The sequence below is a fragment of the Mus caroli genome, chromosome 18 (genome assembly GCF_900094665.2).
Source record: "Mus caroli chromosome 18, CAROLI_EIJ_v1.1, whole genome shotgun sequence".
NCBI classification, from domain to species: domain Eukaryota; kingdom Metazoa; phylum Chordata; class Mammalia; order Rodentia; family Muridae; genus Mus; species Mus caroli.
The window spans coordinates 16,305,055-16,331,532 of NC_034587.1; the positions used below are offsets into that span (position 1 = coordinate 16,305,055).

The 26,478-nt window shown below is 38.0% G+C and overlaps 1 protein-coding gene across 2 annotated transcripts in view; it reads right to left on the reverse strand.

Annotated features, from left to right (window-relative positions):
* The window catches only part of Dsc1 (desmocollin 1), a 31,283-nt gene extending 14,854 nt beyond the window's left edge, over positions 1–16,429 (reverse strand). For both annotated transcript variants that reach the window (XM_021150713.1, XM_021150714.1), the window contains exons 1-7: positions 16,151–16,429; positions 13,640–13,724; positions 11,608–11,810; positions 10,370–10,489; positions 9,250–9,405; positions 3,439–3,583; positions 654–820 (exon numbers count right to left, since the gene is read on the reverse strand). In XM_021150713.1, coding sequence (XP_021006372.1) covers positions 654–820; positions 3,439–3,583; positions 9,250–9,405; positions 10,370–10,489; positions 11,608–11,810; positions 13,640–13,724; positions 16,151–16,213 — 939 coding nt within the window. In that variant the 5' untranslated portion in view covers positions 16,214–16,429. The remainder of the gene's footprint in view (positions 1–653; positions 821–3,438; positions 3,584–9,249; positions 9,406–10,369; positions 10,490–11,607; positions 11,811–13,639; positions 13,725–16,150) is intronic.
* Positions 16,430–26,478: the final 10,049 nt, after the last annotated feature.

Below are 26,478 nucleotides of genomic sequence, written 5' to 3' on the forward strand. Positions count from 1 at the left end.
TATATATATATATATATATATATATATATATATATGAGCAGTTTTCATTTGTTCTTCAATATACCTAAGGAATCTTGATTTCATATGTTCTTCTGAATTCCCAGCTAGATTCCTTCTTTTAGAATCTTCCCAGCTTAATGAAAACCCAGACATTAGTCTTGCACTATAGTATTCCTATGATAGATAGATGTGTGTGTGTGTGTGTGTGTGTGTGTGTCTGTGTGTGTCTGTGTGCATACCCACGCACACACGTGAATGGTTCTGAGGTAAGGAGGGGGAACTATGAAAAGACAATAGTCCTGCCACACTGGACCTGTGCAGGCATGGGGAAGGAAACAAATGGGAATCTTCTGGCTTTCTCATCAATTTACAAATGGCATACATTGTAATGAAATTACTTTTTCAAAAACAGAAGTGAAGCAAATTAAAGCAGTATTATCAGGACCTCACATCAGCACAATGAGAGCAAGTCAGACCTGTCTTATCCTCGTACTATCTCAGCATCTCTGCAGATGCAAAGAAGTCTCTAAAGAGTCACTGGGCATAGCTTGGGAAGAAAGCTTAGGGAGTAAGCATGTTGGCTGTACTGTAATCATCCTGGTGGTAATTACCAGCTTGAACAGTGACTGGTGCATAATGCACTGATCCATTACCTCTCTGTCCAGTAAAGGTGTGGTGGTAGTGATCACACCTGTGTCTGGGTGGATGGAGAAGTGCTTTGGCTGATCTGGGATTTGTTGTAAGATTTTGTACTTCAGACGAGTGTGTAGAGTTCCTGGCTCATCCTTGTCTATGGCAGTCACTTGTCCCACTGAAGTCCCTGTTCAGATAAAGCCAATGTTGTCAAAATGTAAATCATAATACAATGAATTATAAACAAAAAAATACAGACATCATTGCGGTAGATTATCAAAACACGCACATGCACACACACACACACACACACACATACACCCCAGTGTTTTTTACACATAATCTGAGGATTGTATAAATGTTCTTACAGATTTTTCCCAAGCCCCTCTTCCTTTGAACTTCAGCAAGGTATATACTGTGAAAACCATTTCTTGTATTTTACATACAAGGATTTAAGACCTTTGGTAAGAGTGACTCTCAAATTTTTTTCTCACTATCTACAATTAGCATTTAACAATAGTTCACGGACTATTTTTAAAAGGAAAACGCTCTTGTAGCATAACTTAATATAACATCTTTTCATAGCAACGACATTGACTTTTTCACTTTAACATAAATAAATATATTTAATATAAATAAAAATAAATGTGCTGAAGTATTCTTAGATGCAAGCAGTTGGGTTTTTTTGTGTGTGTTTATTTTTATTTGTGAAATTTTCATGCATGTATTCAATGTATCTTATTTATATCCAATCCCTACTCCCTCCTTCCAGTTCTCCCAATGATGTATCTGCTGACCAACTTCATGGCTCTGTTTTTTATAGCTCACTAAGTCCAATTAATGCTGCCCATATGTGTGTGGCTGGGGGTGGGGGCATGCACTGGGGCACAGGCAACCTACAATGGCCAGCCAGCCCTTAACAACCATTAGCTGTTATTAGCTCCTTAGTTAGGGACAGGGTATGTAGAGAGAGACTCTCCCTGCTCCATGGTGGAATTTTTAACTCTCTCGATCATGTGGAGGTCTGGTGCGGGTTACCACAGCAAGTGTGAGTTCATGTATGTAACTACAATGTCATGCCATGTTCGGAGACAGAAGTACACGGCTCTCTATCCCCTCCTCTCTTACATTCTTCCTGCCCCCTTGTCTACAGTGTTACCTGAGACTTTTGCCACCAAACACCCAATGTCTGTCTGCATGTGCCATATTTTATTTATCTCTTGGCAGCTGACTGGCATTGAATTATGTATACTTTCTCACTATTATGGTTAACCCTTTCATGGACATTTATATTCAAGTTCTCTGTGGACATAGATCTCAGTTATAGGAATTGAACCGTTGATTCACATCATTGGTAACTGTGCTTGGAAAAGTACCAGACATGCTTCCACCCGTCTCCACCTGCCCCATGGTCTGCTGAGAAGACTCAAGTGTCTTCTCATGATCACCATGACTGTCCCTTTTTCCTAATGGCTGTCATCTTAGAGAATGTGAGATATCTTGTGCTAAGATTTTGATTTGCCCATCTCTAATGACTAATGCAGATAACTGATGAATGATCCTCAACATGTTTTCAGGGGCTCACCAGCCATGAGCACAACCTCATCTGTTCTAATGAAAGTATTTGTCTTTTCTTTCTTTCATTTTTCTTGTAGCACTCCTTCCATATATTATATTTTTTTCTTTTTGTTTTCCTTTTTTTGGATATTTTCTTTATTTACATTTCAAATGCTATCCTCTTTCCCACTTTCCCTTCCCTCCCCCTGCTCCTATGAGGATGTTCCTCCACCCACCCATCCATTCCCACCTCCCCGCCCTCAATTCCCCTACACTGGGGCATCTTTTGAGCCTTCAAAGGACCAAGGACCTCTCCTCCCATTCATGCAAGCAGTCGTTAATACAGAATTAAGTGTGATTAATGAGTTAAATGTGATACAGTAGTCAGAGGATATTCTTTGACTGGACATGAGGATTTTAAAGATGCTTCTAAGAGGGCAACATGATATCTGCCCATAGACCCAGCAGCAGAATAACAGCAGAAATCCACAATAACTACAATTTCTTACAAGTCTTTCAAACACTGAGAAGTTTTCTGTTGTTCTTCCACAGGCATAGTGGATCTTGGCTTCATATATTCTCTCTCATTTCCCAGCTAAGTCCATTCTTCTAGAACCATCCCAGCTGAATGAACCATCCAGCCATTATTCCTGCACTACAATATCTCTACGTATCAAACTTCCAAACACCAAATTCTAACCCTAGGGAGAACTGAATTAAATAAAGTTTACCAGAAGCCTGGTCATGATATGAAAAGGATATTAACTTATATCAATTACAAAATTAAATTTTAGAAAATTAGCTCAAAACAACTTGACCCTTAATTAAAAAAAAACATTCTATTAGGAAAATAAAAAATATATGTAATTCAAAATACTAAAAAAAAGGATAAAAGGAAATTATAAAATTAAACTTTTACTGAGAAGGTATCTCTCTATATAGGCAGAGCTGCCCTTATGACATCCCGGTTGGTCTTGAATATCCAGACATCACCGATCCCTACTTTCTGAGTACTGAGATTTAAGGTTTGTGCCACCATGCCTGGTAATTTTACCATACAGTACTTTTGAAGTATAAATGATCTTTTTAATATACTACTGTAAAATGTCAGGCCAGCAAAATGAAACTGGCTGAATGGCTTGTTGTTGAGCCTGATGACCTGAGCTCAAGATCCCAAATCCAAATTGCAAGGAGAGAATCGAGAACACACCACGTTAATGAATGTTGGTTTTTTTAATGTGAACTCACCAGATCGGCAATTTTCAGGCACACTAAAAACTGTCAATTTGGTTTCAAAATATGGGGCATTGTCATTGTCATCTTCAACCTTAAACAGCAGGGGGAGAGGGTAGTCTGGAGCATAGCCGTCAGCAGTCGTTGCATATCCATACACCTGGAAGGGAAGAAACACCATCAGCTGCTTCTTAGGTGACAAACCATGCACAAAAGGAAGCTCCGCAGTAGAGCAGAGGTATTGTGTAAAAACATGTACAGGTATGTGCAGCTACAAAATGATTCTAGGCACAGAACACATAGTCACTGTGTGTGCTCCCTGTACCTTCACCCCCTTGAAAAGTTATTTCTCATTATTCTTCTACCAAAATTCCATGTGCTCTCAGTTTCATGAGCTATGAGTGCTTTCAGAACTAACTGTGGTTTTTAACTTGTTAGAACCCAGATACACCCATTGTAGTTGTGTTCATAACATCTACTAGCAAAACTTACAAATGTGTTTCAATTTTAATATACATATATATTATATCACAATTAATTCTAGGGGATACCTCTGCCTGTATTTTCTTTTTTTTTTTTTACAAACATGCATTTATAATAGAATGATAATAAAAACATATTTGCATTCTTTACATGACAATGGGCTGCATCTTGATTCCAAACAACAGGATTTAGGTTTGTTCTTTTTTTATTTTCTTTCATATAAATTCTACCCAGATGTTTTTGTACTCTCTCTATGGTGCACTATGGGTGTTCAATAAGTACTTGTTTAATTACATCCTCACTAATCCCTGTGACCTAATCGCACCATCCTAACACCCCCAGCCCCACTATCACCATCACCACCACTGTCCTCACCATTGTGGTGGTTTGAATGAGAATGACCCCTATAGACTAATATATATAAATGTTTGGTCCCAGTTTGTGGACAGTAAAGAAGAATTAGTATGTGTGATCTCACTGAGAAAGTGTGTCTCAGGGTGTGGGCTTTGAGGTTGCAAAAGTCTATTCCAAGCCCAGTCTCCCTCTTACTATGCCTGCAACTTTCAGATCAGATGTGAGCTCTCAGCTGTTGCTTCAGTGCCTTGCTTGCCTGCCTATGACCACACCCACCACTATGATGACTATGGACTAACCCTCTGAAACTGTCAACAGGCCCCCAGTTAAATGCTTCTTTGATAAGTTGCCTTGGTCATGCTGGATCTTCATATCAATAATAACCCTAACTAAGACTACCAACATCACCACCATAACCCTTGCAACATATCAGCATCACTACCACCACTGTCACCATCATCACCTCATCACTGTCACCACCATCACCGCCATTACCACCCCTATTGTCACACTACATCTTCACCACCATATTTAGAATATTCAAATATTACACTATTCAGTCTTCCATCAGTCCCTCTCTTCTCCCCTAGGCTGTATGCGTTTTTCTCAAAATGCTGGTTTTGAAATTTAAGACTAGTTGAAAGCAGAAAATTGTCTAATAGATTACAACTCTCATCATACATGAAGTTTCAGAGTCACAGGTAAGTTCCTAACACAGCAACAGAATGCCTAATAATGGATTAGTTTTAATTAAAATTTTCTTTCTATTGTATCATCATTTTCTCTCTTAGGAAAACAAACTACCCCATCTTTTTGAGCCTCCTGTGTTGATTGGCCTACTTTGTCCCAAAGGATTACCCTACTTCCATCCATTCTGCCATCGCTTACAGTGCATCCTGCCTGTTCACTCTTCCAATAGTGACCATCTTTCCCACCATGTAGGAAGCACTTGTAGGTTCAAATAATCATCTCATCTCTTGATAATTGAGTACATCAGGCATGCTTTTACAACTAATTTGGACTCAGTGATCTTGTGTCACATACTATATTGGTTTTAGTGTTCACTAGTCTAGAGTCTAGAGTCTCTCCAAAGAAATCCTAATTGAAATAGTTCCAAACAGGAAAATTGAAACTAGAAAAGCACCTAACACGAAGGCTGGGCTTGACCTCTCATAGAATTTGCTCATGCTTATATAATAGAGGAACTAAATATAGATATTTTCTTAATTGGTCCATATAGCAGCACTTAAAAACCTCAAGTAATGTTTTTATGTACTAAGTAGATGTCATTGTTCTATATAATAAAAACAATATAATGCATTGAAATCTTAGTATAATAGTAATAATATTAGTCATGTATTAAGAATGCCTTTTCAATGCCATGGGCCTGTTTTTTTATAGCCTTTCCATTTTTAATTTTTCTGGTGGATTATGTTGGTTAAGTGAAATTATTTTTAAACACAGCAATTTATTATTAAATCTCACATTTATATAAATTAAATAAAAGTAGATGGCCAAGCACTTTCATCAAAACCCCTACTACAAAATTCTAGAGTATGTATATTGTATGTCTCTAAGGAGTTCTCTTGTTTGCATGCAATATTGTCAATTCAGCATTATAACACCTCTGTGGTAGGTATAATAGATATTAGCAGCCTATAAACTAAGAAAACAGATTCCTAGAGGTTGTGGCTCATCGAGTTACAAGGAACAGTGACAGATACTTAAAATATACTTGAGGAACAAGCCATAGAATATGTCTTGAAAAAAAATGAACTGTTTGAAAAGAACATTAGAACCAGGACTGCTGGATGTGTCTATGACTCAGTGTCTATGACTGCAAGCGTAAGATCTACATATGATCAAGACAGACAAAATCCCTGCATGGGTACGGGAGAAGGCTCATTTCTTTTCCCCTAGCTGAGAAACTATTAGTTATTGACGCCTCGTAGGAGGGAAAGAATCAGTTTTTCTCCAAGGAAACAGTGTCCTCTAGACATAACAGGACTGATGCTCATCTGAACTCAAAGAGACTCTGACAGCAAGCATGGGGCCTACACAGGTTCAAACCAGATAAAACCCTAGTGCTGAGAATGGGAAATGGACACAGAATACTTACTATCTCTAATAGAAAAGCTGTCTGCAATTGATACCTGCAAGAAAAGCAGTTCCAATGGAGCATCACTGGGTATAGAAACCAAACTCCAAAGAAGAACCCATGCCCAAGAGCAGTTGGCCAACACAAAACAAAGACCATGCTTTATTCAGTGGGGTTTTGTTTTGTTTTGATAACTTCTGGCTTTTAGGGGTTTGTCTATCTGTCTGTCTATTTTGATCTTTATTTTTTGTTTTACTATGGGTTTTTAAGATGGACAGATGAAGCTGGATAGGTAGGGAAATGAGTGGGGTTTTTAGAGGAGTTATGGAGAATGAAGAATATATTGTATAATTTTTTAAATAAAAAAGAGGGAAAAGAACAAATGTATTTATACAGTCTTTTATCATAAGTTAAAAATAATTAAATGGATTATTGTTTTAAAATATTGATATATAATTATAAACATATTAATTAAACCTTTTCCCTTGACAAGGAAATCCTGCTTCTAATGATTTTAAGCTTACATTGTGTTTACAATGATTTTAAGCTTACATTTAATTTAATTTAATTTAATTTAATTTAATTTAATTTAATTTAATGATTTAAGCTTACATTGTGTTTACAAGTTCTTGTAATACTTTACTACTTAGTAAATTCTATTTTAAACCTTATATTTTACAAGTGGCATTCTGAATGCCAATTTAGACATAAACATCAGAGAAACAGAGTATTTCTTAAGGTAAAATTGCCCAAATCCTAATTGAATATAGATTCCAAATTATTTTATTCAACATAAAAAGTATAAAACTAGCAAAGCATAGGGCAAGAAAGTAATTCAGTGGCCACACACAGAAAGATGACTCAGAGGAAAGATGGGTGTGGCTGAGAAGGCAAGAGTTTGGGGTGAAAAAAGGAGAATGACAAAAAAAATCATTGTATAAATGTATGAAAGTGTCAAACAATAGTAAAACTTAATGTCAAAGAGGTTTGTTTCAATTAGTCTCTCCCTCCCTCTGACAGTATTCATAGAAAGAAGCAAAGAAAAACAACAGGTTGAAACCAGCTCCTATCAGAACGCTGATAGATATTCAATGAAGTAGTTCCTGCACCATGCACAACAGTTTGCTTCTTATGTCTTGGTAGAGTACATTCTCAGTAACTGCTCTGCTTCTGGGGAAGGCATTGTCTAAGCAGTAAGTGTCCCATATGTCTCTTGCAGTAGCTTTCACTAGTATGTAGATAGAAAAGTAAGTGTGATTGCAGTAGGACTAGGTATAGGATATATACCTTTAGCTTATGCAGATAAGACCCTGTGTTTAATCACCAAAACCAAAAAAAGTAGAGATGAAAGTGACAACCATGCTGGGCTAAAGATAGCTCCACAACGGAGCACTTGCTCACCAGCTATGGCCAATGGCCTTTGGAATCTACTCCCAGCACTTTAAACACTAAAAATAAAATGGTTACAATGAAACTTGGCTTCTCTCTCTTACACCTTCAATAGACATTCTTAAAAATGGTTTTTGGATCTGGGTAAAAGCAAAATATGTTTAATCTAGAGAACCTTGGAGGAAGCATAAAATACATCAAGTGTCACAACAGATCCACCTCTGTTCTCAGTCATGAAATATCTACAGCAGAAATATTGTATGGTGTTTTAAAACTCGTTCTACCTTAATGAGTTCATGTACAGATATTCTAGAACAAAGACTAGTCTCTTCTTTATTAATTCTTCTTTGATTTATCTTTCCGTCCTTCTCCCCTTCCCTTCCTCTCTCCTCTCCCTTTTCCTCCCTTCCCTTCCCTCTTTTCTTTCTTTCTGTTCTTCTCTTGATATTGTGTTAGACTCTCACTCAACAGCCCAATCTGGCCTTGAATTCACAATCTTCCTGTCTTGGCCTCCCCTCTGCATTGGTATGTTGACAGGATGCCCATCCATGCTGCCTGACTCCAAACAGATTTTTTATTGTAAACGCATCATCTTCTTGGGAGCCCTCCACTCCTCTCAGAAGTTATCTTCTTTCACAGGTGGCTTGCTAGGGATAAAACTTGGAAGAAAGGCTGCAAAGATTTCTGCCTGGACTTGCCTTGCAGGCATTTCTCTTGGTTAAACTCCAACAGCAAAGAGCACTGTTACTGCCCTCACTGAGAATTGGCAATTGTAAAGCCTTAAGCAGTGTCTGTCAATGTCATCCTCCTAAGCCATGGGGCTGACTCTTATATAGCAGTTAATATTACAATACTAAATAAATATGTGGATTTATCTTTAGGTAGAAGAATAAGATGGACTGGTAAGTATGTTCTAGATGCTTAGACAATTCAAGAATTAACTTTCTTAAGAAAGGTGTGGGGGATGGGGGGCAGGGGGCAATAGAGTAACACCAGACTAAGCAAGGCCTGAAATGGTGGATTCAACCAATGTATATACATATTCAGAATCCCATGAGTGATACACACAGCCCAGCTCAAAACAACTAAGTCAGACTTTCTGGGCATGGGCCCAAGTGGCAGTTTTGCTTATCTTGTTTTTTAGGTCTCATATGTTTTACAACATAAAAGCTTGGCTGACAATAATGGAATCATTTTATTGTAAAGAACTTTAAGCCCAGTGAAAATCTCAGTTACTTCTCCAGAGATTTGCATACTTCTCCATAGATAAGCATCTGTGCTTGAAAATTTGTCATTATATTTTCTATATGTCCTCTACACATTTGCTTCCCTGGTTAAACTAACTGTCTCTTTTTCAGTCTGGCACCAGTTTATATTGAATATTAATAATATTATATGTATAAATAAATTATTTGACACTGTATTTATTCTTTTAAAAATTCAATGTGTAAATATTAAAGCAATAAAGACCTAATGTTAAATAAATATTTCAGTAATCTTACCAAAAATTGGTCATACTGTTCACGGTCAATGCTTCGGGTACAATAGATGTCCCCAGTGTCTTTCTCTATGTAGAACAAATTGTAAGGCTCTTTGTCTACTCCTGGTCCACTGATAGAGTAAAAAATGTTGTAATGCTGGGCAGCATCAGATTGGATCTATAAAAAGAAGAAACAATTTGGAGAAAGAACAGATAAGTCATGATCAATATCTTAAGCTAGTCTCTTTTGGGAGTTTATTTTAAATCACTCTCTCTCTTTCCTCTGTTCCTTTGCCCTTTTATTCAAAATCTTATCTTCATTTTTCCATGTGTGAAGTCACAGACTTTTGTCCCTTATTTGATCCCTGATGTTTTATTCTCCATGAAGTTCTGAATCCTGGAAACCTTTCTGTGATTTCAAATTATTTGGCATTAAAAACTGTGTGATCACTATTGAAGTAGTACAACCTCTTGCACAAATAATTCTTTAGATCTTAGACTGTTCCAAAGCTGCCCTGTATTTGCATTTTAGCTGTGTAGCAGTGAGATATCTCACTTCCTACACAACATCAACAAATGGGTAGTTTGGGAGATACTTGTTTATTTAAGCTAAAGTTGAGTTATGCAAAGTTGGTAGATGTAATCTCTGGAAATTGCTTAGAAATCTAGCATAGTGTTGTGCAATGACTCAAGAGAACAAGTGCTTGCCACCAAGTCTGACTACCTGAGTTTGAACCTTAGAACACATATGGTGGAAGGAGAGAACCAACGGCTTCTAACAGCAGCTGACTCACGAACATTTGTTTGTATGGTACATATGTGCTCCCTACCCCAAATAGTTAAATAAAATGTTTGAATATCTAGTGTTTAGATGAAAAAAACCCCTGGAGTCATTGTGTTTTCCTCATTTTGATGGGTCAATTATTTCAATACAATTGATAATTTAAACCCCTCATTCAGTGTATTGTACACTACTTATTCATGTATTTTATTGGGTGTTGGGGATAGAGCTTGAGACCTTGTGCATGCTGGACACACATACTAAGCCACAACCCCAGCCCATTAAAATAGTGCCTTTTAAACAGGAACGTTTAATGGTGAAAATATGTAATACATATGAAATAAAAGAACATATAACAGACCTTCTGAATGTGTTGTGGAAATGGACCCAAAGAGTTCTCCATCAGTGAACATGGAATAGGAGCCCATCTTCTCTTACTGCGGGTGTGTACTGGCTCTTTGGTATGTCTTTTCCTAAAAACCTATATTTTATGAAAAATGAAAAAATACAACATCACTGAGCATTATTAAAACTGTGGTTTTTCCCATTCACCACTAAATGGGGAAAATAAATAAGAATGGTACATGACAATATCATAAATAATCTCCAAAACATTTGTATCATATTTTTCAGTAAACACACTCACATACACACTGACCTCATATTATATTCCCAAGTTCTTCCTGTTTTCTGATGTAACCAATTAGCAATCAAAATTTGGTTAGTCATTGATATAAATTTCTTTGAGAAGCTGTAGACTCTCCCTGTCTCCCCAAAAGATGATCAATTAGGAAATATTTAAGAATTGGCTTCATTTTTTAGAATGGTACAGAAGAAATCCACTAAAACCTTGTCTATAAGCATTTATATACCTCCACAAAAATGTGAACATCATTTATTCAAACATCTTTCATGAAATTTGGATAAAAAGAATAATATTTATAAGCATGGAACATATTTTAAACTCAAGAAAGAGTCACACATCAAAACAGGTGTACTTGGGGAATCTATTTATAAATGTAATCAGGAGTTTTAGATGACTACGCCATTGTTCTGAGTTTACTTAAAGTGAGATGTGAAGTTTAGTAATCTTTTTATGCCCAGGACTCATCACCCTTAAACAGGTGAAAGTGAGCTTATGATCAAAACACCTCCATAGAACACTACTGGCCAGGCCACACATCTACTCTAAAGACCGGGGTCCTACAGCCGTTTCTAAGTAGGTGATCATGTCTCTTGGATGAGTGCCACCAGCCCACTCAGTTGGAAGGAGGCCACAGGGTGGAGCGGCACTGCTTGGACTCCTTCACTGGTCCCTGAAACCGGTCCCTGCCTCATTCTCATTCTTCAGGTTGGCTCTTCTTCCTGCCATGCCTTAAAATTTATTTGAAACTTTTGATATTCCTACTTTGCTCCCTGGCCATAGTGTTCATCAATACTAACCATATAACTAGTGTAAACACCACTCTCTTTAACAGTCTGGCTCTCAGTTAGGAGAACATTGATTGCAAAAGGCAAGAGAATCATTCAGGTTGATGATGTCAACCTCACAGGTGCTACAAGGGCCATGAAAGGACATCCTGCCCTAACATGCTTTACCTTTTTTTCTCTTGCTGACAGTACAATTTCTAGCTTCTTTTGTTCCTGCCCTTGACCATCTGAGAGCAAGATGGAGAACGCCCTCTTTTCAGAAGACAAAAGCAGGTCATGTGTTGTGTAAATTGTGCCGTCTTCTAGAATTCTGAAGGCTGGGTCACTGGACAGGATCAGGCTGGGTGATTTGAGACACTCTTCCAGATTCACTACAGTGAAGACATTTCACAGCAATTATCAGGTTAAACAGGGAGGGAACAAGTCTTACAGGAATGACAACTACATGCATAGGAGGAGCAGAAAGAGGGCAGGACACCGAACACCTGCTATTCTAAATGTAGGGATTGTGAAAGTTAAACTAGTGAAGTTATGGTTCCCTTTTCTTTTCTTTCCTCCATTCCTTTCTCTCTCCCTTCCTCCCTCCCTCCCTCCTTTTCTCTCTTGTTCCATCCTTTCCTGCTTTCCTCCCTCTCTCCTTCCCTCCCTTCCCTCCATCTTCCTTTCTTCCTCCCTCCCTACCTCCTCCCTTCTTCCCTTCTATCTTTTCTCCCCCTTCTCTCCCTCCCTTCGTTTTTCTCCCTCCCCCTCTCTTCCTTTCTTCCTCCCTTCTCCCTCCTTTCCTTCCTTCCTTCCTTTGTTCCTTCTTTCCTTCCTTCCTCCCTTCTCCCTCCTTTCCTTCCTTCCTTCCTCCCTTCCTTCCTTCCTTCCTTCCTTCCTTCCTTCCTTCCTTCCTTCCTTCCTTCCTTTGTTCCTTCTTTCTTTCCTTCCTTCCTTTAGCAGTGCTGAGGAAGAATCAAGGACCTCATCCAGAAAAGACAAGCCTCAACTGCATCCACACTGTTCCCATTACTTTCACCATGAGTGAGTTTAAGAAATAAACTATTCTGAATCTTATTGGATTTGGATTGCTTCCACTTTCCCTAGTACCCACAGGTTTGTCTACACAGGCCCTTATCTTAGAATGATTCAACTTCACGACAGTGTGACAGTAACGTGTGTGGTAAGAACTGACTTGGAGCCTGAGGCTTTAATACTGATTTTTTTTTTTTTCAAACTAAGGACATGTGGTAAGACCCTCCTTCCTGATACTGGCCAGAGTTATAAGCCACTCCCAGTGATTCTGGGATTGGAACAGAGTATGGGACCATGTTCAAAACTACACAGTAGACCCTGTTGCTAATATAATGCTTGGTAAATCAGGTATACTGAATGCATTTTTCCCTTGCATTTTTAAAGTATAATGAGTTGAAGAGGATGTGGTGACTCTGTCAGAAATTGAGAGCTATTTGGACGTAGAAAGGGGTGTGTGTATGTGCGTGTGTGTTTGTTTCTGTTTCATAATGTATTGTTGACTTATATAGTTTTATAGTGCATTTATCACAAGAAGATGCCAGTAGATTTTGAGATTAAGTTAAATTGTATTTGGCAATAAGATAAAAGTTCTGTTGTAACCGATGAGAAACCCAGTCTATGCTTAAGCAATATTTCTTATTAATAATGCAAATAATATTCACATAAAATCGCTTTGAGATTTGATAAACTCAGTGCTTAATGAACCTTGAAAATTCTGATAGTAAATTTTACTGGAATTATATTTGAGTCTCTCAAGCTGTTCTGTGAAATACACCATATAAATTCTCAGTAACTGTTTATTCATAGCTACCAACCACAGATACAGATTTTGTATGGAACATTTGAACTTTGAGGTGTCTTTAATGTTTCATCAGCAAAAAGCCTGACATTGGTCATCTGGCAGCAGAGGAGATGACAGAACTTAAAATATGCTTCTGGTTTTGATGGCTTGGCTTTGTTTGAACTACGATAATTTTTAAGTCTTTCTGATTTTGCTATTTTTTCTAGCAAGAAAGATATACAGTGAAAGCTGATAGTTTGACTACTTTCAACTACCATGAGTAAATGTGAGCTCCTTTTCTGTGTATGGCTAGCTTTAATGCAGAGTAGCAATTGCATAGCTTTCATCCTAAAGTTTGCAAGACCAGCCGAAAGCTAATTGTAGCAAGTTAACACAGATGCTCACCTTTGCCTACAGGTGTTTCAGCCTTAAGATGAGAGGGAACTTGGAGGGAAACTTTTTGACAGGCATCACAAAATAAAACCAGAACCTCAAAAAAAAAAAAAAAAGAAAAAAGAACAAATATCATATTTGATCGCATTTTTCATGTTACAATTTTTGTCTGATTTATAAAATTACTATTAATTTTAAAATTAACTTTTAATTATCTATTTTTTCATATTCATTTAGAAAGTGATATGCATAGAGGAACTGGCTTTGGGAAGTCATTTAGTATCAATGAAATAATTAAGTGAACAGTTCTTAGGACTACATCATTATTACATAATTGCAATAGAATGTATTATGATCCATTGAATTTGTAGAGTATTGCCTCTAATGCTCCAAAACCTCACAGATCTTTAGCCTGCAAAAGTACTGGATTCTGGAATTCTATAAGCAAGGATACACCAGCTCTCGAGTCTTTTTATTATTGCTATTTGAGTTTACTATTGAAGAAGTGAGAAATATTAGAAGCATTTTTGAAGCTCATATAAATGACACTTAGAACCACTCCACTGTCAGTAAATTACTTTTCAGACTGTCTTAGAAAAGGAAAAAACCTTCAAAATCTAAGTATTTTCAAATCACCATGCTAAGTGACACAAACTTACAGAACTCTCTGAACTTTTATCATATTTAAGACACAGCTATTGGTTTAAAACTTATCTAAGAACTCCAAAGCAGACAAACTATATTTTTTTCCTTAAGTGAGTTTTAAGCTCAGAGAATTCTATAAATTCAAAACAATTTTATTTCTTTTGTATCACATTATACTTATTTGCTTTCTTTTCTCTTTATTAAAATAACTCCATGTCAATTTTTAAAAAGAACACAGCTAGATTTCACAGAATCATACAGATCAATTTGTGATCGCCTTATCTTGAAGACCATACACTAAAGTTATGGGACATGTTATTTATGTAGGGATAAACCAGATGGTTAATGTTCATATTGAAGATGCTATATCCTTCTAACTCAATTTCCATAGTTGCTATGATATGCGAGATGTGTCATAGCAACTTAAAATAGGTTGTACATTTGTTTTACAAATATGCTAGTCCTGTAATGTGGCCATCTGCCATTTTATAGGTTACATTTGCATACAGCTGTAATTTAAATAACCACTTATGAAAGCAACAGACAATCCTAGTCATTTAGAAATACCATCATCATAATGCCAAGAATTGCACTAGACTATGCCTCAGGTCTCGCTGTGGATAAAGTTTGGGTTAGTAATTTTCTACATGCATAGTGTGAGAAAAGTACATCACAGTTAGAAACAAATGCATAACTGCATATATATGTATGTATATACGTGTGTATATATGCATGTACCTCTGTATATAATGAGTCCACATATATTTTATAGGATTTATCTACATCTCCAAGCCTGTCATCATTTTAGTTCCTCGCTGCCTTAGGACCCCACTGTAGGAGAGCACAATCTCTCGACAGAAACAGTGGAAGTTTCCAGAACATCAGCATCCCCTGCTTCTAAGTTAAACTAGGGTCTAAAAACGACTTGGAAGGAGTTGTTACCTTTCCAGTTAATATGTGGTTCTAGCATGAAAGGGTACAGGATGAATCAAGGGATAATGGGCTGGGCAGGGATCAGGACCAAGGGCAAGAAAAATCTGGGTTTAACTAGTTTTTACTTAACAAACACTAACTCCAGGTGGCTTGTATGTGCTCCGGTCTCTGGTAGCGGTAGGATGAGAAGTTGACCATCAGCCCTGCACTATAATTATTCACGTGGAGAAAATGTTTGTACTCATTTATAAAAATCCCCAGATTCTGAAAATATAATTTATAACTAAAGTATTTTTGGTAAAATACAAAATTAATTAAAAAAGAAAAGAGTAAAGTCACAATTCAGGATTTCAGAATTGAGATGTGAGAAACTCCACCCCTCTCCCCAAAGCAAACATGGCATCCTGTAAACAGTTCTAACCCAGGCAGAAGGCAGCTTCATGCCTAGTGTGGTGACTGTCATACTTCTCTTGTGGAGTCAAACCACATTCTCACATTAAAAGTCCTCCCCATTCTTCCTGAGTGAACCAAGAACATCTTCAGTAATTCATATCATCACCCACAATCCTTTTCTCTTTCTGCTGCTCAGTGGCATAGCATGTTAAATACATGAGCTTTATGAATGCCTAGTAGCTAAAGCAAGTCTTAGAACCTTCTGGGCCAAATGCCAAAACCTTATTTCACTACTCCTAAGGAAAAAAAAAATCACAGCCAAACTGAATAAGAGATTCCCTTGAAAGACATTACCATGCCATATGCATGGGAGCTTGGAGAGTAAGCTTATCCCTCCTCATCCTGGATCACAAGCCCCTCAGCTCTAAATTATTCTCAAATCAGGTTTTGTTTTCCTCCAACTATTCCCCCTGCCTTCGATTCTTTCAAGGCCAGCTGGCAGGAAGAAGGTAAGAGCCTGCCTAGTTCCTTAGTCCTTTGGATATTACTCACCAGGAGAAAGAAAAGGAGCTGCTTAGAGAAGGTGCTCCCTGGGGCAGCACAGGCCACAGCCATCTGAAGCGGTCCCAGTGGCCAGGGACGGTGAGCAGCTAATAGGATGGCCTGAAGTGCACAGGGAGGCTAAGCAGATGCTGGCAATTGTCAAGATGCTCTGCAGCCAAGTTGGCAAGGTTGAGGTGGCTTTGGAAGAGAGTCAGGATGCAAGTGATAAGCAACAGGAGGAGGAGCAACAGGTTGCCTTTCTTCCCTGGCTGTCCTCTCCTTCCAGTTACCTGTGCATGGAGAGAGGGTTTCCTACAAGTGGGGAGAGCAAGGCCCAGGACACCCCATGCCCAGCCACTGGCTCCTCCTCAAAGCAGCTTTCAAAAGTTCTCCTGCCACTTAACACATAGTCAGAGTTAGTTAAAAGACAACACCCTTCATGTGCAGCCCTCCTCCCTTTACCCCCAGGTAGAGGCTGTGAAGTCCTCCCAGTTATTATGTCCTCCCACAGCCTTCCCTCCTTCTTGGCCTTAATAACCTGCCTTGCCCCCCGGGTGCAAACAGGAATTGTGCATAAACCCGATGCCAAAAAAAAAAAAAAAAAGGAATTCCTGGTCAGGCACATTGGCAAATCAGAGAACAGAAGCTTGTGCAATCACTTCCATCTGTAGTTATCTCCTCATCATCAAAGCTTTCAGGTAGAGCCTAAGCCATGGAGCACTACAGCTTTGCCAGAGAGATGACATTCCAGTTAATGGCACAGGTGCATTGTGATGGGTGCATTGTGCCTGCCCCCTATTATTTTCTGTCTCCTAGGAGTCAGTCCTCCAGACATCACAAGGAATGTCCAAAGTATATCAACCTCATCAAAAAAGCAAAATAATAATAAAGTGACAAGGACAGAGTTCACTTATAGTTCTCTTTTTGTTACACTGGAGACGTTCTTCTTGTATTGTTATCCCCTCCCACTGCCAGACAACTAAACTCTACTTGACTTCTCACATTAAAATCATTCCATTCATCCTAATTAGTTGTGCATTACAATGTGGCTTAGAGAACTGGTGTAAAGATGTCGTAGCATTCAGGGTTTGTAAACATCAATGATTCTTGCAGTGGAAACCTTAGTGTCTTCTGTTTTAATTCAGTATGTTCATGTCTGTTGTTTTTAACGGCAGTGATAGAAATTGGGGGAGGATGTTAAATACTGTCAAGTACTAAGTGTTAGGTATATGGGTGTAACTAAATTCATATTTGCTAGGCCAATTCTATGGATAGAGGCATAGCAGACATTTAAGCCATTGTTTCCAATAGACCAACAAGGACTCACTTTATTAAATGATGGAACCTTGAGAAAGCAAGCCTTATCCCTGTGTTCATGAAAAAAAAAATTAGCAGTGGGCTAGAGATACAGCTTAGGCCACAGGTTTAATCCCCAGCAACACATAAACAAGTATGGCAGTGCAGGTGTGTAATCTCAGCTCTGGAGCTTTGAGGTTCACCTCCACCTGTGAAAGATTCACATACTAGGCTATGTGCCCTGCCAAGATGGAATACCATTCAAGGAGAAAAAAAGAACATTGGAAGTTTCAGGAAGCTACAACTAAGTACACTTTTTGGAGATTTTATAAAAGCTTAAAGGGTAAGAAAAGGACACTGCAGCAGATGTTAAAGATCTTAGTACTTAAGAACAAAGTGACTAACAGATCTTAAGTTTATAGTTCAGAGACAAAGGAGAAAAGTGTGTATGTAAATACTGCATAATCTCTTACTTGCCACAAACTTACAGTCATAAAGGGAAAGCCTATGAGGGTGTATGGATTTCTTTAATCATCAGCTTAAGGTGTATCTCTGTATGAACCTAAACTATGTTTTATGGGCATACAAGCAACACATTTCATGGAAATTTTTCATGTGGCCAACTTATGGGAAGAGCTACTTAAGAAAAAATTCAAAACTCTGACACAGTTATTTTTAAACAGCATTAAGGACTCTGTCAGGTGACCCCATTTATTCTAAGAGACTAGGCTGGTAGGAATACTGCATAGATAAAACTATAAGAAACTATTTTGCCCCTTTAAGTTTGGAGCTGAGACAGAAGGAAGGACCATCCAGAGACTGCCCCATCCGGGGATCCGTCCCATAAACAGCTACCAAACCCAGACACTATTGCATATGCCAGCAAGATTTTGCTGACAGGACCCTGATATAGCTGTCTCTTGTGAGGCTACACCAGTGCCTGGCAAATATAGAAGTGGATGTTCATAGTCATCTATTGGATGGAACACAGGGCCCCCNATGGAGTAGCTAGAGAAAGTACCCAAGGAGCTGAGTGGGTCTGCAACTCTATAGGTGGAACAACAATATGAATTAACCAGTACCCCCAAAGCTTGTGTTTCTAGCTGCATATGTAGCAGAAAATAGCCTAGTCAGCCATCATTGGGAGGAGAGGCCCTTGGTCTTGAGAAGATTAAATGCCCCAGTACAGGGGAATATGTTGAAAACAACCTTCCTAGTCTGAATCTTTTGATCTTAGTACACTACAAAAACAAAACATAACACAAAACAACAACAAAAATACATTCATTTCCTGCTATTTCCTCTGATTAGTCTTTTCTCTTCAAAGTTGAACATTTAAGATCTATTTTTAATTATAACCTTACTATCTATATTAAGCAGCACTTCATTCAATGCTGACTTTGAACATGAGAAAATATTCTCACTGTCTAGAGAGAAAAACCCATCAATTATAGTGAACTTGGAAATGATCTGAGTAAAAGGTTATTAAAATTTAAAGATAAGTTATTTGTGAAAATTTTACTAGGAATGATTTCTCAAGGGTTCTTACATAGATTACTAGTTAATTTTACATAAAGTGACCACTCATGTTTACTATGAAAACTGTTGTCAAACCTAAGAAATGTCAGCACCGCCAGGGGGGTAATTTAGGGCTCTTGATTTAGCACACATACTTAATTCAAAGTGGCTTAAGAAAAACAAAACTCTGTTCACACAAATGCATCACAACTTATTTAGCTGAGCATTTAAGGCATTTCTAATGTTTACCCATTACAAAAATCACCTTTATACATACAGCTTTTGAGCAGATTTACAATTATTTTTTAAGCTAGATGGTATCTTATGTTTGCAATGTTTTAAATTAACTCCTGTAAGATAGACATATTCAGAACTGGAGGTTGGAGTATTTGATGAGCTAAGACACTTGTATTTCTAAATTCTGTACTCTCTTGGTGGATTTCAATTAAAAATGATGAACACTTAAAATTTTAATATTCATAGCTGTGTCATACGCTAGTAAAACATTCACTAGAAAGGAATATTTCATGCAGTTTTATTTCTATTCTCATTAATAAGGTGAATAAGATCTTTTTACATTCAGATACAGTAATAATATGCTTAAAATGATTAATATAATGTATAGAATAGGTATAGAATCTAGTAACCTGAGAATATTTTTAGAAGAGCTAACATTAAGAGCACACTTCTCTGCTTTACAGTTGTGTTAACTATCATTTCTTTTGTGTAAATGGATTAAGAGTGATTACTATTAAACAAAAGAAACTACACTCATTAAAGCATACACCCTCTATGAAATAGCCTCAATTAGCCACTGGCCACCAATTATCATTATGTTATGATGCTTCTGCAATCAATTGCTAACAGACAGTCCTCCCGCATTGGCATAGGTCATGGAATTTGAGTATTAAAAAAAATGCTGAGTTTGAGAACGCCCAGATTCCATTCTCAGAGTCTGAATTCAGGTTGGAATGAGCTCAATAGGTTGCCAGTCATCAGCAAGAACTTATCCACACTGATGTCTTGCACTGATGAATAATCGTCTATTATGTCTAAAATTCTGCTAGAAAAAGCAAGGAACACAAACTCAACAGGGCAGAGAAACTACATGAAGATTAGTACTGTACTGTCAAACAGGAAAAAAAAAGTCTGTGTATGAATGAAAATAGAAGGAATATGTAATCACATGCATATATTGGCAAAAAATTGCAGTGTTTTGGGAATTCAAGAAAGACTGGAATACTCTGGAGACCACCCTATCACTAACCCTTGTTAATGAGGTGAACACCAGGTGATCTATACAACATGAAAGTGAAGCCAAGATCCAGGAGCTCAGATAAACCAAATGGACATCAGAACAAGGACAGACAGTGGCATAAACTGTTTGACACACAAGAATCAGACATAAGTTCCTCAACACCTATATATTTAAAAAAAAAAAAGCTAGGCATGGTGACACATGTCTGTAATTGTAAGAATGCACAGGGGAGCAGATGGGTCCCTAAGGCTTGCTGGTTAGCCAATCTCACTAAATAGGTGAGTTCCAATTTCAGCAAAATACAATACCCCCAATTAAGGTGGTTATCAGTTGAGAATACCTAGCATTGATCTCTGGTCTCCAGGGGTAAATACATATAAGGCTTGCATGCACACATTTGCACACACATACATACTAATAAAAGAGACAAGTCAAGTGTATTTTCCACTGTTAATGTTGCTGAAATTAAGAAAGATGAGAATATATCCTTTAATGGAAGCTAATATCTACCTTGAATTTAGATTGCATGAGGAATGGAAAATTCTAGAAAGAAGGGAATCTGGGAAGGCCTTTGAACAAGGGGATGTACTGAAGGAAAAACTGGTCCACATAGGAGCAAATTTTCTCAAGTGATACTTACCATCTCCTCTCTAAGCCTCTGGGGCTAACATAGTCTTTTTGGATGTAGACATGGGTTTTACTAGTCAAAGTATAGTGAGTAAAAACATCTGAGGAGGAGACCGCAGCACAGTATAGGGTGGAGAACTACTCTACCCGAAACCCCATGTGCTTATAGAGTACAGAGAAAGTAACCCAGTAAGATAGGGAAGGAAAGATGGTCTTAGATTCACTGTCTCAGAGGAAGAAATTCATGGGATCTCTTCAGAGATAAGGAACAATTAGAGGAGATAAAAGAGCCAGCAGAAAAGCAGTCTTTTGGTGCAGTTTTGCACTAGAAAGTGTCTTGGACATTAGTTAAGACATAGAAGCAGAAAGAAGAATTAACCACACAAATCAAAACATTCAGACTAAAGGATTTTTTCCCTAATTGTTTTAATTTTTCAAAATGTTGATTGTTAAAGATTAACCAGAATAACAATGATGATTTAGTTCATGTTCCTTGCATTACCTCAGTGAATCAGCAGAAGTATAAATAGCTAAATGAAACGTGCCTGTGAGCACATAGGAAAGACTACAGTGAGAAAGAAATCAAGGAATGAGACCCCATGTTCTATCATTTCAAAACACATGACTTGGCTCTTTTTCTTGACTTGATGTTGTTCCGAATTTCCTCTTATCTGTTGGCCAAGTGTGAAATGCCATCTGTATCTGGACCAGTCATTACATATTCACCTTCTTAAAAGTGAAATGTGTGTTTCTAGACTGGCATGCTGATTCTAGAGTACAAATCTTTAAAAACGGATCTGATAAATTAGGATACCATAAATGTTATGGAATAACATGAAAAGGGGAATTAGCACTGACAGATTTGTTTAGGATAATCTGAGAAGAGCTGATACCATGCATGTAGTCAGAGCCACTCTATTCCAGATTAGGGGCCTTTTCTTGGATTAGGAGGAAAGAAAAGGAAGGCACTGTGTAGGTAGGCTGGCAGCTAGGTTCATCTTTTGAAGGTAAGTTGGGTTTTGTGCTTTCATTTGTGTCTCAAGAGATCAGGATGTGGTACAAAGCACTACTTTTCTCAAACATGCAGGATGGTTTACACAACTCTGTGCACTTGGAACCAGGTGTTCCAGGTTAAGATGGCCACCACACAGTTGTTCTTCCATATGTAATGCTTAAACTATGACAATGTAGAGGAGTCCCACCTCCCTTCTCGACCCATCTGCATTTGGCAGTTGCAGGTTGATCTCTAGTTCACAGAAAACTGTCAAAATAGAAGCAGCCTTGAGTGGAATTCTATTGGGTGGATCCCTTGGAAAGGATAGTCATCAGGAAGAACCTCCCCACCCTTCCCAATTACCTTCCAAATGGGAACAAGGATGAGGTTATCCAGAGGCAATACACAAAGAATGTGAAGCAAGTATGCTTGATTGCCTGCCATTCTGCATACAGTGCTGTGAGACTCCAAGAATGCCACATTCATTTAAATGGAAGATGCTGATTCAGAATGAATGAGAAGTGGCCAAAGATAATAAAGAAAGCAATGTTCCTCCCACAAAATATGACCTAATAGATGGTTTATTGTGGAGAGTGACTGAGTACATACAAATTTTACCACAATCTAAACCATTGTATGTTCTGTGTAGACATGATTCTATGTGGTTAAAAAATACATGTACATCACAAATTTATTTAGAATGTTCTTAAGAAGATCAATGGGCATACTATTTATGACTATACAAGAATACACAGGATAAAGTAGAAAAATTAAAGTATGTTTGAGAAAGCCTTGTCACTCAGTACAAAGCAGACCAGTCCATTTTGTTTTCATTTGAATGGAATAGCATCAGCCAGTGCTTCCCAGAGACAGAAATAGAGAGGTTTGAGTCGTGAAAAGCATGGATTTCATGGGTCCACCACAGACTGTTAAAGCAATAGTCAAAAAAATATGAGTTATTTTGTGTGTAGGGTTTGTATATGTGTCCTTGTGTGTGCATGTGTATGTGTGTGTGCCTGTATGTAGAAGCCCAATGTCTTCGTGAATCACTTTTCCACCTTATGATTTTAGAAAGGGTCTCTTGTTGAACCTGAAGCTGCTTTCACCAGGCCAGTTAGCCAGCAAGCCTGAATGATCCTTGTGTCTCCTCCTCCCTAGCACTGGGAATGCAGCCATGCACTATAATACCCAGATTCTTAAGCTGCAGATCTAAACTCAGGTCAATGTGCTTGTATAGCATAAAGGTGATGTCCATGAGTGACCTGAATTAGATCTCAGCACTTCAATCAGTTATAAACCTTATAAAATTATTAATTTAAAGACCCATTTCTGTTATAATTCCTAATTAAAACATATGTAGAAGAAGGACTCATAAGACCCAAGAAGTTGACAAAACTTAATAGATTCAGGAACCTCAAAGTTATAAGATTTGCAAAGCCATGCCCCTAGGGTTATATAAATGATAATTAAAGTGAGTAGAGTATTTCCTCAGTGGAATTGCGCACAACTTGTGTAGCTTTATTGAGTCATCACCGATGCTAGGGTGGGCCGTTTGGTGAGAAGCTCCTTAGAGTTGCCTATAATATCCCCACTCAACTGACTCTCCAAGCTAGATCTTGGAGAACCAAGGAAGAACTAGGAAGTCATAGAGAGTACACAGCCTTTGTCCTAATCTCAAGACATCTGTTGATTTCTGGAAGAAAAAGTGATGATGCTTAGCAATTTAGGGATATACTCTTGACTACAAATGAATGAGTATACTCACACTGCTTGCCATTTCATTTATTTATTTTTGAATAGATGATCAGAAGGGCAAAAATGTTCTCTTTAATTTGAATAAATTCCATTGGAAAAAATAAACAAAAAGTGTAGACTACACTGTGATACAAGTTTAGCTTTAATTGTTTTTCATTTAGACTATCACATATTTAGAAAAATACATATATAATTCTAAATTTACCCAGTTACAATTTATGAAGTTGACAATTTTGCCTAAAGATCTTAATTCATTTCTTTGAATAGGAAAAAGATTTAGAAAATAATATTTTTTCCTCTTCCTTTTTTTTTTTTTTTTGAGATTTTATACTGGGTAGAATTTTTTAAATACATCTCTAGGTATGTGAGTTTTCCCCCAGAAAAAAAAAAAGACTTTCATCAGTTTCAATCTATGACAAATGTTATGTGTTTTTCCCCTTTTGAATTTTTAATCATATCAAGATAGTAACAGGTATATTATTTTTTCAAAATTTAGCAGATATTGCTTTGTATCTTCCAAGTCCTAGTTTTTTCCTCTTTAAGGCAACTATCCTCCACTTTTACTGCAGATGGACCCCAATTTACAACAACTGCTACTCTCCATTTCTCCACTTTTCAATAGTCTGAAAGCAATGCACATTTCTATAAAATCAATGCTTCTGATTCTGAGTTCTGGTATTTTTGTTACTAGTGTCATATTCTGAGGTATTCTTTGGAATTACTGGGCAGCAGCAGTTAGCTGTAGCTCCTGTCAGCCACAAGTAATTAGGGTAAACAGAATATAAACACATGCTGACATGCTGGGTTGTTAAAGCTAAGAATGCCTGGTAAACTAGGTGTATTACATGTGTTTTCCATGTATGGTTAACTGTAAATCAGTAGCATCTTTATTTATTCTGCTACTTACTGCCCCATTATTAAATGATATATGTATACATAAATGGTTATTTTCTAACTTTAGAAAATTACCCTTTGATAAATCTATGTGAATGTATGTATGTATGTATTTATGTTTTTATCTCTCGTATGTTTTTAGTCAGGGAGGCCACAGTGGCCTCCAAAGTAATGCAGGCTATTCCTATTGCTTTTGATTGCCCATCAAGAATCTAATAGATTTTTGACCCAGAATTGTTTCTATCTAAATAAATGCAAGAATAAAAATGAAGCAGAGACTAAAGGAAAGGCCAGCCAGGGACCTAACATGGATTCCATCCCTCGGGCGAGCATCAAACTCTGACACTATTACTGATGCTATGTTGTGCTTGCATACAGGAGCCTAGCATGGCTGACCTCTGAGAGGCTCTACCAGCAGCTGACTGAGAGAGATGCAGATACTTACAGTCTACCTTTGGACTGAGATTAGAGACCCCTGTGAAAGAGTTAGGAGAAGGATTGAAGCAGCTAAAGGAGATCGCAACCCCATAGGAAGACCAACAGTGTCAACTAACCCAGACCACTGGGAGCTCCCAGAAACTAAGCCACCAACCAAAGAGCATACATGTTCTGGTCCATGGCCTCTGGCACATATGTTGCAGTGACCTGCCTTGACTGGACCCAGTGGAAAAGGATGCACCTAGTCCTGTAGAGATGTGATGGTCTAGGAAACGGGGTTTGGAGGCGAGGGGGAGGGGCAGAGCACCCTCTCAGAGTCAAAGGAGAGGTGGAATGGATGAAGAACTCTTGGAGAGGGGACAAGGAAGCAGGGCAACATTTGGAATGTAAAAGCAAAAACAATTAAACACACACACACACACAAACACACACACACCTGATAGTAAAACCCTATTGCTGAAAACAGCACATAGAGAAGTCAGGCTGTGGCTGATCTGTAAACTACTGGCTCGATTTTGAAATTCTGGAAGATGTAGACTGCTGCAAGAGGAAAGTCATTAATGGTGTTACCTAGCTGTGAACCCTGCAAATTACAATAATGACCTACCAGGCAAGTGGTACTCTCAAATACTACAGAGATAGGGACTGAAGTATCCAATCACTTTCGGATTGACTTGAGACCCACTCCACAGAAGGAAATTCATGCCATGTACTGTAAACCGGGCTGAATGCCCATAGATGAGGAGCTCTTAGGTGCTAAGAAATCTGCTAGTCTTGTTTTGTTCAACATACATATTACTGAACTGCCTTTTAAACATTTGTATCTGTACCTTAGATTAATGGTGTGTCCAACCTTCACTGGAGAAGTTTCCTACTGAGGGAATCGATGGTTAATTCAGAAACCCACAACTGGCTAAAGCGTTGAGACTAGGCAATGGTAAAGTTCACAGCCCTAAGTGAACAACTATGTCAACCCTTCCAAGGCTCAAGGAGTATTACAGAAGAGGGGACAGAAAGAAGAAAGAGGGAAAAAAAGATATCTTATAGACATGGCATAGCCATGGCACTCATGAAATCACTAAGGACTATCTCAACAGGACTTCCACAAGATTGGGGCTCAACATTCCACAAGATTGGGGCTCAACATTTTGTCAAGGATGGCGTAAGGGCCTTATGAAGCCCCAACTCTCCCTGAGGGATTATTGACACTTAAGAGTGTTGGAGGATGGGCTGTCATTGTCCTCCGTGGTGCAGCCACTGGTGAGTTGCTCCTTCTCCAGTAAATACACTCTCATGCTTGCACAGGAAAGCAGCTCTAATTAAACACAGTTACATTAAAAAAGATGAAGTGAAAGTCGAAAGTCAGAAACAGACAGGAATAAGGGTTTCCACAGAAGAAGCTGGGAAAAAGGAGAGGCCTGGAAAGATCAAAAGTTCCATCTCAGGGCAGAAGTGTCAATCGATAAAAATAATGTAAAAGGATTCTAAAATTGTTTATCTCCCTTACATGCTCACTGGCTATGTTGCTATGACTACCAATGGAAGCATATGCAGAAT